At 47.8% G+C, this 13,448-nt stretch overlaps 4 protein-coding genes across 4 annotated transcripts; 3 read left to right on the forward strand and 1 right to left on the reverse strand.

Annotated features, from left to right (window-relative positions):
* Window positions 1-30: 30 nt before the first annotated feature.
* BP5553_06216 (uncharacterized protein) lies at window positions 31-2,880 on the forward strand (the record flags this gene model as incomplete). The annotated part of the gene is made up of 1 exon (XM_032014839.1): window positions 31-2,880. One exon carries the CDS (start codon window positions 31-33, stop codon window positions 2,878-2,880), a length of 2,850 nt encoding a protein of 949 aa, XP_031869520.1.
* Window positions 2,881-3,434: 554 nt separating this feature from the next.
* Window positions 3,435-4,802, forward strand: BP5553_06217 (PLP-dependent transferase; the record flags this gene model as incomplete). The annotated part of the gene is made up of 2 exons (XM_032014840.1): window positions 3,435-3,647; window positions 3,720-4,802. The coding sequence occupies 2 exons, from the start codon at window positions 3,435-3,437 to the stop codon at window positions 4,800-4,802; spliced, it is 1,296 nt and encodes a 431-aa protein (XP_031869521.1).
* A 2,325-nt stretch (window positions 4,803-7,127) lies between these two features.
* On the forward strand, window positions 7,128-7,834 carry BP5553_06218 (Uncharacterized protein; the record flags this gene model as incomplete). The annotated part of the gene is made up of 2 exons (XM_032014841.1): window positions 7,128-7,428; window positions 7,506-7,834. The coding sequence occupies 2 exons, from the start codon at window positions 7,128-7,130 to the stop codon at window positions 7,832-7,834; spliced, it is 630 nt and encodes a 209-aa protein (XP_031869522.1).
* Window positions 7,835-8,282: 448 nt separating this feature from the next.
* Window positions 8,283-13,132, reverse strand: BP5553_06219 (uncharacterized protein; the record flags this gene model as incomplete). Its single annotated transcript, XM_032014842.1, has 12 exons — window positions 8,283-8,703; window positions 8,759-9,072; window positions 9,130-9,652; window positions 9,705-9,815; window positions 9,903-9,963; window positions 10,059-10,142; window positions 10,287-10,352; window positions 10,567-10,825; window positions 11,552-11,656; window positions 11,924-12,339; window positions 12,397-13,003; window positions 13,055-13,132. 12 exons carry the CDS (start codon window positions 13,130-13,132, stop codon window positions 8,283-8,285), a joined length of 3,045 nt encoding a protein of 1,014 aa, XP_031869523.1.
* Between the last annotated feature and the right edge of the window lie 316 nt (window positions 13,133-13,448).

Here is a 13,448-nt window from a genome sequence, read left to right on the forward strand (position 1 = left end):
GGAGGGTGTGGATTTGCCTCGTTTCTTAAAATGACCATCGCCGCACTTCCCCAGAATACTGTCAATCTGCTCGGATCCGCTCAGTGCCTGACTACCCCAACTTCCCTTGTGAAAGAGCTCATTGATAATGCTCTCGACGCAAAAGCTACATCTATTGATATTCTCATATCTCAAAATACCATTGACAAAATTCAAGTTCGTGATAATGGACACGGTATTCCGCACGAGGATCTTAGCGCTCTAGGAAAACGTGGCCATACCAGCAAATTAAGATCGTTTGCGGAGCTAAAATCTATTGGAGGGACTAGTCTTGGTTTTCGTGGTGAAGCTCTTGCAAGTGCAGTTCAATTGGGAGAAGTGTCTTTAACTACAAGGACGGATGGAGAACCAGTTGCAACTATTGTGGTCTTGAAAGCTCCAGGAAGAATCGATCGCCAGTCCCGCACTTCGCACCCTATTGGTACCACTGTCTGCGTTGCCAATTTTATGGCTAAACTTCCCGTTAGGAAACAGACTGCCCTGAAATCTGCTTCTAAAACTCTCACGAAGGTCAGGGAGCTTGTGCAAGCCTATGCACTTGCTCGATCTTCCACCAGGTTCAGTCTCAAAGTTGTCAATGAGAGTAAAAGTGGCTGGTCGTTTGCATTACGTCCCAATGATGGTGTCAGAGAAGCTGTGTCGCAGGTCATAGGCAGAGTTGCTTCCCTGCAATGCATGCAGGAGTCCCTGACTTTTCCCGAGACCCAAGCTGAGGAAGGTGCTCACACGCCGAATGTTGCGAGCCGTCCCAATAAAGGCTCAGCGCCTAATGATAAATTTCAAGTCGATATATTTCTACCCAAGCCCGATGCTGAACCCGCGAAAATTGGACAAGGTCAATTTCTCTCGATAGACGGTCGGCCAATCTCACATGAAAAGGGGACTATGAGAAGAATTGTCGCTATATATAAATCCTATATCAGAGGAGCGTTTGCAGATACGTCGGAGCTCAAAAATCCTTTCATTCTCTTGGGTATCAAGTGCCCCGTGGCTAGCTATGATCCGAATGTGGAGCCAGCTAAAGACGATGTGCTGTTCGCAAATGAAAGCCTTGTGTTAGGGTCCATTGAGAGTGTATTTAAGCAACTTTATGGTGACCTAAAAGTCATACCCTCGGCTACACGAAAGCCAGCCCTATCCCAAAAGCTCGACAACCCAGAGTTGCTTTATACCCGAAAGCCTGCCATGTCCTTGACGGCTCTCCAACTTTCCACTGCTCCAAGTGATGAGCCTCTTCCCGCGTCACCTTCGAACAATCTGGTCACTCCGCAAGCCTTAGTATCTTCTGTAATCAATGGCTCTGTCAATGAATTGCAATCTGCTACGTTGAACGTCGAAGGCATCAACGACGAGGTTGGAACAACCCCCCGCAAGTGGGGATTTGATATGTCGAATATCTTATCTGAAGATATCGAAGAACGCAGAAAATCCTTCCATAGTAATATGTTTCGCACTCCGGGTCCAGCATGCAACGAAAGTCAACAAACGGAATCAGGTCATCCTCTGAATCCTTGGGTCATTGCTAAGATGACCGCCCCAATCCAACGTAACAACCAGCGTCCCCCAGTGACGATGCGCCCAAGCTCTTTCAGTCCGGTCCAGCAAGACGATCCGATATCAAATCCCGTGCAGCTTCAGCTGTCTAACCTCATTCCATCAGAGCCTTTTCTCCTGGAGCCTCCCGGGTTCGATACTCCGCCACAGCGCCAGTATGCCGATGAAATCATCCGAGGCCCCAGGTTTTCAATAGAAGGCAGCCCATCCCTTCCAAATCAGTCTTTGCGTAGGAGGAGACACAGCAACCAGGATTCCAGTCTCCTTGTGGACTCTGTTGATGCCAGCCCCTCCCGTCAGCGCCGTGTCTCCGACGGATCACGAAGTGGTGAACTGCAACCCAATATCAGGTCGCCGATGGTTGGTTATGGTAGGGGTTTGCGATTTATGAATCAGGAAAATGAGTCTGCACAAAATCAGCGACCAAGTGATTTCATCAGCGCAAGAAAAGTAGCTGGAAACCATCTCATTTCACCACCACTCACACAGCGCCAAAGCCATAAGGCAACTGGTGTTTTGAACAAGCCTTTCGTGCTTCCACGGAGAGCTACTAATAACTTCTCATCAATAGGCGAGTTGCACCAGGCCACACTGGCGGTTGCGTCGGAATCACCCCAGACACAGGGTGATATCTGGCAGACGGGGCCGCAAAGGGAACCAAATCCCGAACTTGAGTGGTCTATGGAATTTGAACAGAGGAAGGAGCATGCTAGCCGTCACCGTCGTCAAGAGCTTCGTGCAGCCCGGAAGGCTGCATGTGAGATAGAAGAGGCAGATCGTAGGATTCGATCTTCCCCACACAAGAATCGATATAATGCAGCCATAGCAACACTGGGAGCTGACCATCTGGCGTCGCAAAACAACCTCCAGTCAAACAAGCCCATCAAGACTTCCCTCCTGCATAGCGATCCGCGGGCATACCTAATGAAACAACAAAAGCTTATGGTTGCTCACGGCGGCGCCTTAGAACTGACACGGGCGAAATCAATGAAGCTTCCGCTAGAGAGAATACCCGATGATGCGAACACGCAGTCATTGATCTTGACACTTTCAAGTGATATAAACGAATTTCGAAAACTCACAACTAGTATGGCAACAGCAGACAAATACGTTGCTCATGGGATAGAGTCTGCCGGTCTCGAGCCGCTGCCGTCGGATGTGTCTGGAATCACAAGCAGAATTCAAACCGTGGTAGAAAGGTGGATAAATAGTGAGGAGCGGAATACGTGCGAGGTTGAGTACACGTTTGAGAACTTACTCAACAGTAAATCTTCTTTCATGGTTTGATACGGTGGGGACGTTATATGTTTATCATATTCTGACCTTAATTCTATCTCTGGCGTCTGGCTTTGTTGCATTTTCGAGATACCCAGTGGCATTCGCATTTGCTAGCGATGCTTTAGAGAACTCTACTTCCATTACTTAAAACAAAAGATATTTGTAGGTCGTTGCCTTGCTTCTATCTATAGCTTAGCCGATATTGCTGTTAATTATTATACATATATGTTTGGGATTTATAAATAGCAATGGATAAAGTACCAGCAATGAAATCTTGTGTGCATCTATAACGCAACCTTGCCAACACGGTCCCATAGTGAGTGGGTTTGAAACATAAAAGCATACCCACCTGGGCAGGTAAGCGAGGCATTTCTACTAAGTAAGGGGGGGCGCCCGAACGCCCGACAGCCCGCCCGAAGCCGCGCACTAGAAGTAGTGGGGTTCGGGTAGGATGGCGACATCATATATTAATCAACTCCGGTTTTCAGATCCAAACATCGAAGTCTTTCAATTGACGCTATTTCAACCATAATTACCTTGCCATCTTGAAGCCAAATACGAAAATGGAAACTCCAGTAACTGACCCAAATGCCAGTGAAAACGCCCAGAGTGCCGGCTCCGATCACGGCCTTGGAAACCTCTCGCTATCTTCGAAGACCGTCCATGCCGACGACTTCCTCAATAAAGGGCAAGACGTTGCGCCGCCTCTCCACGTCTCCACCACTTTCCGCTATAACAGAGATCCAGAAAAACTAACGACATGGAGTCAACATGATGTATGTCCTATTCCCTTCCACTTTTGCAATGGAGATGAAGTCAGCTGATCAGTACCCTTTCCACGTGAACAGCCAAAAGCCCCGTATGAAGGACATATCTACTCCAGGCACACAGCTCCAAATACCACGCGCTTTGAAGCCATCCTCTCGGAGATCCTAAAAGGGCCAGCCGTGACCTACGCCTCAGGTCTCAGCGCTTTCCACGCCTTACTCATATTCCTCAATCCCAAGCGTATCTCTATCGGAGAAGGATATCACGGTTGTCATGGCGTCATTGAAATCCATCAGAAACTAACAGGAATTAAGAAGCTTGCCCTTGACTGCGCAGAAGAGGAGCTGCAGTCTGGTGATATCGTGCATGTGGAAACACCGCTCAATCCCATTGGTACAGCCTACAATCTAAAGGCGTTTGCGGAGAAAGCCCATCGGAGGGGTGCCTATCTAACAGTCGATGCTACGTTCGGACCTCCACCGCTGCAAGACCCATTCCTATGGGGCGCGGATATTGTGATGCATAGCGGGACGAAGTATATTGGTGGGCACTCTGATATGCTTTGTGGCATCTTGGCTGTTAATCCGGCAAGGGCGAAAGACGGTTGGTATGAGGGGTTGGTGAAGGAGCGATTATTTGTGGGGAATGTTATGGGTTCAATGGAGGGATGGCTGGGAATTAGAAGTGTGAGGACGCTGGAGGTCAGGGTCGAACGGCAGGCAGATAGTGCGACGAAGTTGGTTAGGTGGTTGAATGCTGCACTGCATCCGGAGAACCAAGCTGGGGCAGATGCTCCTAGCCCGGATGAGGCCAAGATTATTCGAAATGTGTTGGAGCAGATTGAGCATGCCAGTTTGCAAGAGGCGGATATCCAGGATGGCTGGCTCCTGAAGCAAATGCCGAATGGTTTCGGCCCGGTGTTCTCCATTACCTTGAAAGAGGAGGGATTCGCACGGAGGCTACCCAGTAAACTGGACTTGTTTCACCATGCTACGAGCTTAGGTGGCGTGGAAAGTTTGATTGAGTGGAGGACTATGACAGATCCATATGTTGATACCCGCTTGTTACGGATCAGTGTTGGCATCGAAGGTTGGGAAGACCTGAAGGCCGATCTTTTGCAGGGCTTTAAAGTTTTGGCAGATGAGGATAAATTCGTAAAGTAGATAACTGGATATATCAACATGAGAGCAATATATCACTAGTTCTAATATTGCGTTATCTTCGAGCCATTTTGCATCCGACACTCACCAGGACTTTCTTAGACATTACAGAAAGTAATCATGCATATATTGCCAAGTATCAATCTGCCCATTTCATTTAGGATGCAATACTAAACATTACATGCTGATCTAAACCGACATATCCCAATTCATGATTCTCTGCTCTTCTCCTAGAAACACCTACCCCGCAGGACGTTATTATTATCCTCCTCCTCTGCGGTGACTTTCTGCCACCAGCCCGTCAGCCAAATCTCTCGTAAGGAAGACAAGGGCGGCCACTTAGCGAAGTGGTTCTGGTCGAATTTTCTTCTGGAGAGGATCGATTAGGGCAAAGCGACAAACGACAAAATCGGCAAGAGATATAGGCACTCGACACCGGGCTGAACTCTTTAGCTATTCCTTACAATATAGTAATTATATTTTTTCCTTCAATTTCTCTTCTCCTCTTATCTTGAACTTTTCTTTAAGCTGAGAGAGTTGTAGCTTTTTGTTATTATGATTAGCGAGTAGCGTGTAGCGGTAGCAAATGGCAATAATATTGTACATGTCACTTTACGCGCGTTTGAGGATGACTTAGCAAACTGGACGCGCATTCGTCGGGGTAGGTTGCATAGACTAAGCTAAGAATGCCAGAGGAATCCTTCAAGTGCTGTCCATGCCAACATTATTTGCTCTACAAAATCTTCAAAAAGCGAGGAATTAGATATGTGAAAGGTAAAAAAAGGATTCAGCTTTGACTCCAATTCTTTTTGGCTCTATTCTAAAAGAGTGCTTTAAAAGCCAACAAGAAACCAAACATCAAAATGGCAAAGCAGTTCAGTACCCATAAGCCGCGTAATCTCTGTCGCTAGGGGCCGGTGTTGGCGTTCGAGTTAGTCTCTTACTCCTCGAACCAGATAGGCGTTTGATCGGAGGGGGGGGGGGTACTTAAAGAGCTAGGTTGTCGACAACAGTGATTTGTTAACTCACTAGGTAGATATCTACCTAGGTAGGTAGTAGGCACCTACGAGCCTTGCCATCGCTTGCTTGCCAACAATCGCTTGCATGCCGTCGCTTGTTCGAGCATAACAAAAGCGAGCGCGAAACTTAAAAAAATATATAAAAGATTATATTGAAGAAAAAAATAGCAAAAGAAATATCCCGAAGGGATACCGAGAAACTCCAGTTTTTTAGACTTTGGTTATCTCTGGCAGGTCATCCAGGGTCATCCCAGGACTTAACTGTTGTTATAGCAGAGGAACAAGTTCCCAGCCCGCCAACACGCCTATTGGTCACCTGTCACTTTATGAGGTTTTTGCTTATTTTGATATTTAAGTACAACGTCGGTAGCACGCTAGACACAAAACATGTGACCTTCGACGCTCTGCCCCTGAGGGCTTTTTGAGGAAGCTGCTGGAGAGTTCTGGGGAACTACTTTATGGCATATTGGCACCACCCAGCAACGGTTTCAAAACATGCAAGATTTAAAAGAAGGTTCAACATCCAGTACTACTTTGCTTATTTATTATGTACGTCGAAACTTTATAGACGAACAGCAGTAGAGAGTGTAGAGAGAGTAGAGAGCTTTTATGATTTGATTCACGAGAGGTTCATGTTATACAATATTGCGCAGGCCACTCTTATGTGTTGAGTTGTGCCCTTATTCCCGATGATTTGATTGCGCTCATGATATGCCTTGCATCCGCTACTAGCAGAAGAAAGTAGTTTAACGATGAGATATCGATATCATGAAAGCAAGTTTACTTCAAGTGCTACTCGAGACCACCTTACCCCCTAATTTTTGCCACCAAGGCGTGATGCTTGAGGAGGCTGCAGTCAGGACAGATAATTGGCAGTAGAGCAAGTATTCAAAAAACCATCGAGTTACAAAATTTAGGGTGAGTAATATCTTTCTGTACCTTTATACACAATCAGCAAACGTTCACTATATTCTTGTCGTCAATGAAGTTCCACTTCCGTGGCATTCTGGAACAATTCTCGGTACCCATATTGTTGCATTAGTAAACCACGCTATCCCGCTTCCAGACTCCGAGCCTTCTCCAAATATCGCGAGCTTCGTGTCGAGGCTTTCGAAAACTTAAACGTCGACAGCACAGAAATAACCCACGAAACCCGCTCGAGCGTACAATCCCCAAAGCGCGCAATAGTCCAAGAGCCGCAGATAATTTATATCTACGCGCAGCGAATCTACCTCCAACCTTAGGCCTCAACACTACTTCCAAAGACACCCCTCTCTCCCGCCACCTACTCTTCCTACACTACGCAACAATGGCGAACTACCTCGCCAGCATCTTCGGCACCGAAGCCGACAAAGTAAACTGCTCCTTCTACTACAAAATCGGCGCATGTAGACACGGCGACCGCTGCTCTCGCAAACATGTCAAGCCGTCCTACTCACAGACCATCCTCCTGCCTAACCTGTACCAAAACCCAGCATACGATCCCAAGAACAAGATGAACGCGAGCCAGCTGCAGAACCACTTTGATGCATTTTACGAGGATTTCTGGTGCGAGATGTGCAAGTTTGGGGAGATTGAGGAGGTGGTGGTTTGCGATAATAATAATGACCGTATGTCACACCCACCCCCATCTATTCCTTAACTTATATATGCGCGGTTTTGCTAACGAAATGTGCTGGGGAAATAGATCTAATCGGAAACGTCTACGCACGCTTCAAGTATGAAGACAGCGCCCAGAAAGCCTGCGACGCCCTGAATTCCCGCTGGTACGCCGCGCGCCCTATTTACTGCGAGCTCTCGCCCGTGACGGATTTCCGGGAGGCCTGCTGCAGATTGAACAGTGGGGAGGGATGTGTTAGAGGCGGGTTCTGCAATTTTATCCATAGGAAGAATCCAAGTCCAGAGCTGGACAGGGAGTTGGAACTTAGCACGAAGAAGTGGTTGAAGATGAGAGGGAGGGATGAGAGGAGTATGAGTAGAAGTCCGAGCCCCGAGCCCACGCGGAGGAGGTATTAGGGTATACTTGGAAGGGGGGATGATGGAATGGGTGTGTTAACGTGGCGAGAGGGAAGGAAAGCTCTGGGAATGTGTCGCATTTGACGAGAGGGAGGTTTTGCTTTGACGTGCAGTAGCAAAATCTGGCGTTCAGGGTCCTCTTTTCTTTAATGGATTAAATGTATAGTTATGTACGATATCTATCTCAAAAAGTTCATGCAGTATAGACACTGAAAAATATATCTTCAGTTCTTTTGCAGCTCTACAAAATGCTGTTAAAACCATAATCATCGTCGCTCGAAATAGTGCCAGTGGTATTGGTGTATCTGCCCTGTATCATATGAATACCGGCCGCGATGCCATCACACTCATAATAAAAGGTATCAACGCCATCCACTCCGCCCCATCTAGTCGCTGCCATTTTGTTTTTTATCGTATCTACCCTTCAACCATAGCCCCTTTTACTAGCCTATCCCTCAGCATCGACGAACTCATCTATACTATGCGTATCAGTGTCTTTCCTGACCAAGGCACTTTGGTCAACAGCTGGGAGATCTCTTTTCATCTCGTCTTGGAAATGGATCAGAGGTGTCTCCGGCGCTGATATTGTGCTCGTAGCCTGAAGGACATCTTTGATTTTCTTGTCGGGTTGGCTGGTGAAGGCACCGACAGGTGCTTTCGGAGCAGCGTCGTTTTGGCCGAAGTCTATTAAATTGCTGTCCCCGTTGGATGAAAGATCCGGTGTTGGCTCTGTAATTTGGGATGTTGTGGGCGCTTGCGAAGTGGGATGGTGTTGAGGTATCGGGTTCTTCTCGTTGTAGTTTTGGTCGCGTAGAATAGGGGCAACTGCCAGAATCTGCTGGGTTTGTTTTTCGGGCGTGTCGCCATCACTACAAATCCTAGTCAGCATGGCACTTTGGCGATATTCACAGTTTGTGGACTCACATATTAGCGTTCAAGATCCAATCTAGATCTTCCTCGCCTTCATCTGGGCCGCCTGGACCTCCTCTAACTGGTCTGAAAAGCTTTGGAGTCCATTCCACGCCCTCTTCTGCTCTTCTAGCAGCCTCGTCTCTTTGCATGTCCTCGATCTTGGTCTTCTCATCCGTGGCTAGCTCATGGTTGCGTTGCTTAACTGCTTCAGCAGTCTTGCGCCATAATTTCTGCGATTCGCGATCATCTTGTTCCTCGAGTGGACGCACCATGGGCGGTGTATGTCTCGCATGTGTAGCATCGAACAGCAACTCTTTCTTCCCCGTCTAGAACACAAAATTAGCATATCTCGACGGAGTCCGACTTCTAATACAAATACATACTCTCATATCCTTAATAAACATCTCCCCTGTCCACATCCCTGAAAGCTCATAGAGAATTTCCCCAGTCTTATCGTTCTTGATAGTTCCGCCAATAGCATTATAGGTCCCACCAAAATACCCCTTAGTCTTGAATTCCACATCTGCAGACAGACCTAGCTCGGGACACCGCACAAAACTATGATCACCGAGCTCGTATTTCATTTTCCCAAACAAAATGCCCCGAGCATACATGTTAGGTTGAGAAATGATGTAACTCTCCCCTTTTGGGCCTCCCCTATTCAGAAATCGCAGTATTGCAATTCCCTCCATCAAGCTCGCCGCTGAATTGCCCAGGAATTTACTCCGTGGTTTCAGAGTCCCATCGATCCGTATGTGGTGTTCGGGAGCCATGTAGAAGTAGCTAGATTTCGGAGGGTGGTGTGATGTTTGTTCAGAGATGTAGTAGCCTTTGGTATTATCTGGGAACTCCCAGTAGCAGGTATACCGCTCTCCTAAAATGGGGTTGAGGGGTTTCTTCACGCCGCTACACTTTTATTAGCATAGACCTAGGAGCAGGCGAGAGAGCAAGGACATACGCCGGTCTGATGTGCCATCCACTCAAGTAGAATTTGACAACAGACACAAACCTCTGTACGGGGTCATCGATCTCGGGCATAGGTAGTAACGTCTCAGGATGTGCCATGAAGCTATAACACGGTCAGTATTTCAGTTCTCCCAAGCCCATATCCCATAAGGGTAAGCGTCCACGCACTTTGTAATCCGCTCCAACATACTTTTGGGCTCCAGTATAAAGGTCGGCAGCACCACTCGACTCAGATCCGCACCAGGCCGCAACTGCGAAATGATATGTGAAAGAACTGCACCTCAGAATCAGCCATCTGCTCCTCCTTCCCATGTAGTTACAACTATTCGTTGCCAGCAATTCTCACCATTGCCCTGATCTGGCTCCACGACCGTGGTGTCATCGTCTGGGGTACCGGGGGAGCTTCTATCGTCGATTGAGGACCGGTTGCCTAGTATTCCGCAGTCTCGTTAGCAATCTTGAACTCTCTAGCAAATTTCCCACCCCATCTATGGCACTGCAAGATAGATAATTTGACTGCGATGCCGAGCAGGAAAATAAAAAATAATGCACAGAATAACTCGAACCGACTTACTTGCAGCGGAAGCCCGTCGATGGGAATGCACCAAGCTAACCATATTTGCAGCACGCTCTGGTTCTACTGTCCAAATGTTGGTTTTTTTCGAGGTTCGCTCGCCCAGCAGATAGCATCTGCACCCTTCAAATACCAGGGTAGGTATCTGTATTTTACTGGCAATACTCCGTACAGTTGTACAGCTAGAGAGAACGCACGGAATGTTAATATCCAGTTCAGACCACGCAGGCAGATGAAAACGAGAGGACCGTGGGGGGACGAACGAGGCCAAATGACGCACGCGAAAAGGCGGCTGACGGTGACACTGGCAGTTCTGCTGTGGTTGGTGGTGTTGTTGATGAATAAATGGGCTGTACAGCACGAGTACATACAGCAGCAGCAGCGCCGGCGCCGGCAGTGGTGGGCTGGAACTTAGGTGGGGTGTTGCTTGGCTGCACACGGCCTTCGTCATTCTGTTGAGACCGAGCGACAGATCGGAACAAAGGGACGCTGGAGGCCGAGTAGAGCCTTGCCTCCGTATGCTGAGGCTTATGCTGGTGCTGGGGATGATTAGTATTGTTGTTATTATACTTTCCGTCATTCATAAGCAAGAGTAATACTTCGTACACATGCACAACAATTACGTACCTACACAATTACTCGAGTATTAGCACAAAGAGACATACAAGCCATGGCAACTAGTTATCCAACTACATCCAACTCCCCAATACGACAAAACAAAACAACCTCTTAATCCAAACCCCCAAGAAGCCCCCAAAAGGCCCCCAAAAGGCCCTTGATTAATTTAATCAATTACTTAATTAATCCTGTCCCACCTCCACCTCCACACCCTTCCCCTCCTCCCTCCCCCAGCCCTTGGCGATCACCTCGCATGCCTCAATCTATAGCCAGCCAAGGAAATCAAGCAAACTCCAATATCGTTTTCATTTAGGAGGGGCTTCGTGTCTTCCCCTTTGAGTCTGCAATTCTGCAGTGCTGTTGGGGTGCCTATCGGTTAGAACCGTCGCAGCTTGCTTGCTGCCTTTAGAGTTACGTATGTGTATGTGTAAGAGCTTACGTCCTGATTCCTGCACTGTACCTTTCGCTTCTCCACGCCCATCTCAGGCCATCCTCACACTGTCAACAAGGCCACCAAAGGATTAAGGACTACGTAGTACTTCGTAGCGCAAGTTCTATTCTTTTCTACATTTCCGAATCTTCGACTTGGCCATCCATTTTCGGCCCTGCATCCGTTTTCGACCTCGCTCTCTTCGACCTTCTCGCACATTTGAACATCCCATATCCTTCTTTTTGAGATCGTCACCACTCGAGTAGCGCATTTTGGCTTCCGCCTCGAGCCTAGCAGCAACCTCACTAGATCCCTTCCACGGCTAGTATCAACTATTAAGATCGCCACCGCCATTGCCACAGTCGCTACATATGGCCGTGGAGGGACGCGCCGTACCAAAAGTTGGGAACCCTCTCACATTACCAACTAATGCTACGAAGGCATTGGAAGGAATCAAGGAAGTATCGAATTGCACCTCGGAGTGAGGAAATTGGTGGGAAGATGAGGGGACTTGAGTCAGTAATAGATTGAGATACGACTTTCTTGGTCACCTCAAGATATATTCTTATCTTCAAGAGCTTGCACCCACAAACACCACAAGGACAGCCGCATAGGCAGCAGTCAATCCCAAAATCTCAAACGCGGATTTACGACTAAACAGCGCCAATGCCCCGGAAACAATAACGACAGAAACACAGACGGTAATGACAGTTAGGTGAAGGCTCTTTTTAAGAGTCATCAGGACCATAGGAGCCAGAAGTGCTGAACCCCCTAAAAGCGCCATGAAGAAGGTATAAATGACTTCTCGTTTGTTTTTGGCACCGCGGGAACCGTCGTAGGGTCGATTCCGGCGGGGTTGGAAGGTGGAAATGGAGCTGTTGTGTATCAACTCGGCATCGACCATGGCTTGGAAGTTGAGGCCGTGTTGAGAATCCAGGATAAAAGGGTCGTTTTCACCCTCGAACTGGTACTCACACATTTTTTTATAGTTCTCGATGGCGCCGCCTACAAAGTACGTGAGCTACCTAAGCTACAAAGCAAGATTTCTCTGCGATAACTTACAGTAAGTTTCTAATAACTTTCCCGCCTCCATCATGCTGTCGTGATCCATACGCTCGAGTGACGCGTCACGTCTATCCTCACACCTGCTGGCAAAAATTATAAGATCTCGTCTGATGGTGCTCAAGTACATCCTCATCATCACTGCCAAATTCACCTTTCCTACTTTGGTTCTTCCCGAGCTTGGCTTAATCCCAATTGCACTTAAATAGCGGAGGGCCCCAGATGGGTAGTCGAATTCGCCATATATTTCTCGCGAATAGAGAGATCGGGAAAGGGCGGTGGAAAAAGCCCGCTCCTCTGGAGAAATACGTCGGCCCGGGTCAGGGCCACGTTCAATATCCCTATCATCATACTCATGAGGGATTTGAGGAGGCTCCTTTGTTCCAGGAGCGAATCCGACGTGTTCACGTTCACGAGATTCGGAATACTTGGGCTCTTCTTGATTCGTAACCGAGCTGGAGTGTTCGGAGTCGCCTCTATGGTTACGTTCGTGTGTATCGTCTTTTTCATAGTCCGGTAAAGGCTGCCCGCCCATCGGTGGAGGCTCGCTCCTTGGTGGAGGACTAGGACTATACTTATCTCTTTCAAGTGCAGGGCTTGGGGACGCCTACTTGAAATATAAGTAAGAGATAAAGCGTATTGCTGAAGAGGATCATACACTTCTACGACGACTACTCCCACTTCCACCCCGTCGGTCACGCACATATTCACGCTCACGTTCGTTGCCCCAAAGCATGACTTAGGAATATGGATGTTGTTCGTAGTGATGTCTGGCAATAGGGAACGTTCTAAATCTTCTCAGCAAGTATGATATTGGAGAAGAGTGGACACTGCAGCATTGCGGCTCATGGCGTCCTCTTTATACACGGAGAAGCGAGCGTCTTATCGACTACGTGCATTGCTCATAAATTTAGTAATAGGAAAGTCAGCATCTACGTGGATAAGTATAAAAGGTGTGATTGATCTGCATGTTGCATTTTGGCTTTCAGCCGAGGCGCTGATTCGGCGTGCACTGAGAAGGCCTCTCTAGTTACGCAAGAAGTCAACGGCAC

Source organism: Venustampulla echinocandica (assembly GCF_003357145.1).
Source record: "Venustampulla echinocandica strain BP 5553 chromosome Unknown scaffold_3, whole genome shotgun sequence".
Lineage (NCBI taxonomy): Eukaryota > Fungi > Ascomycota > Leotiomycetes > Helotiales > Pleuroascaceae > Venustampulla > Venustampulla echinocandica.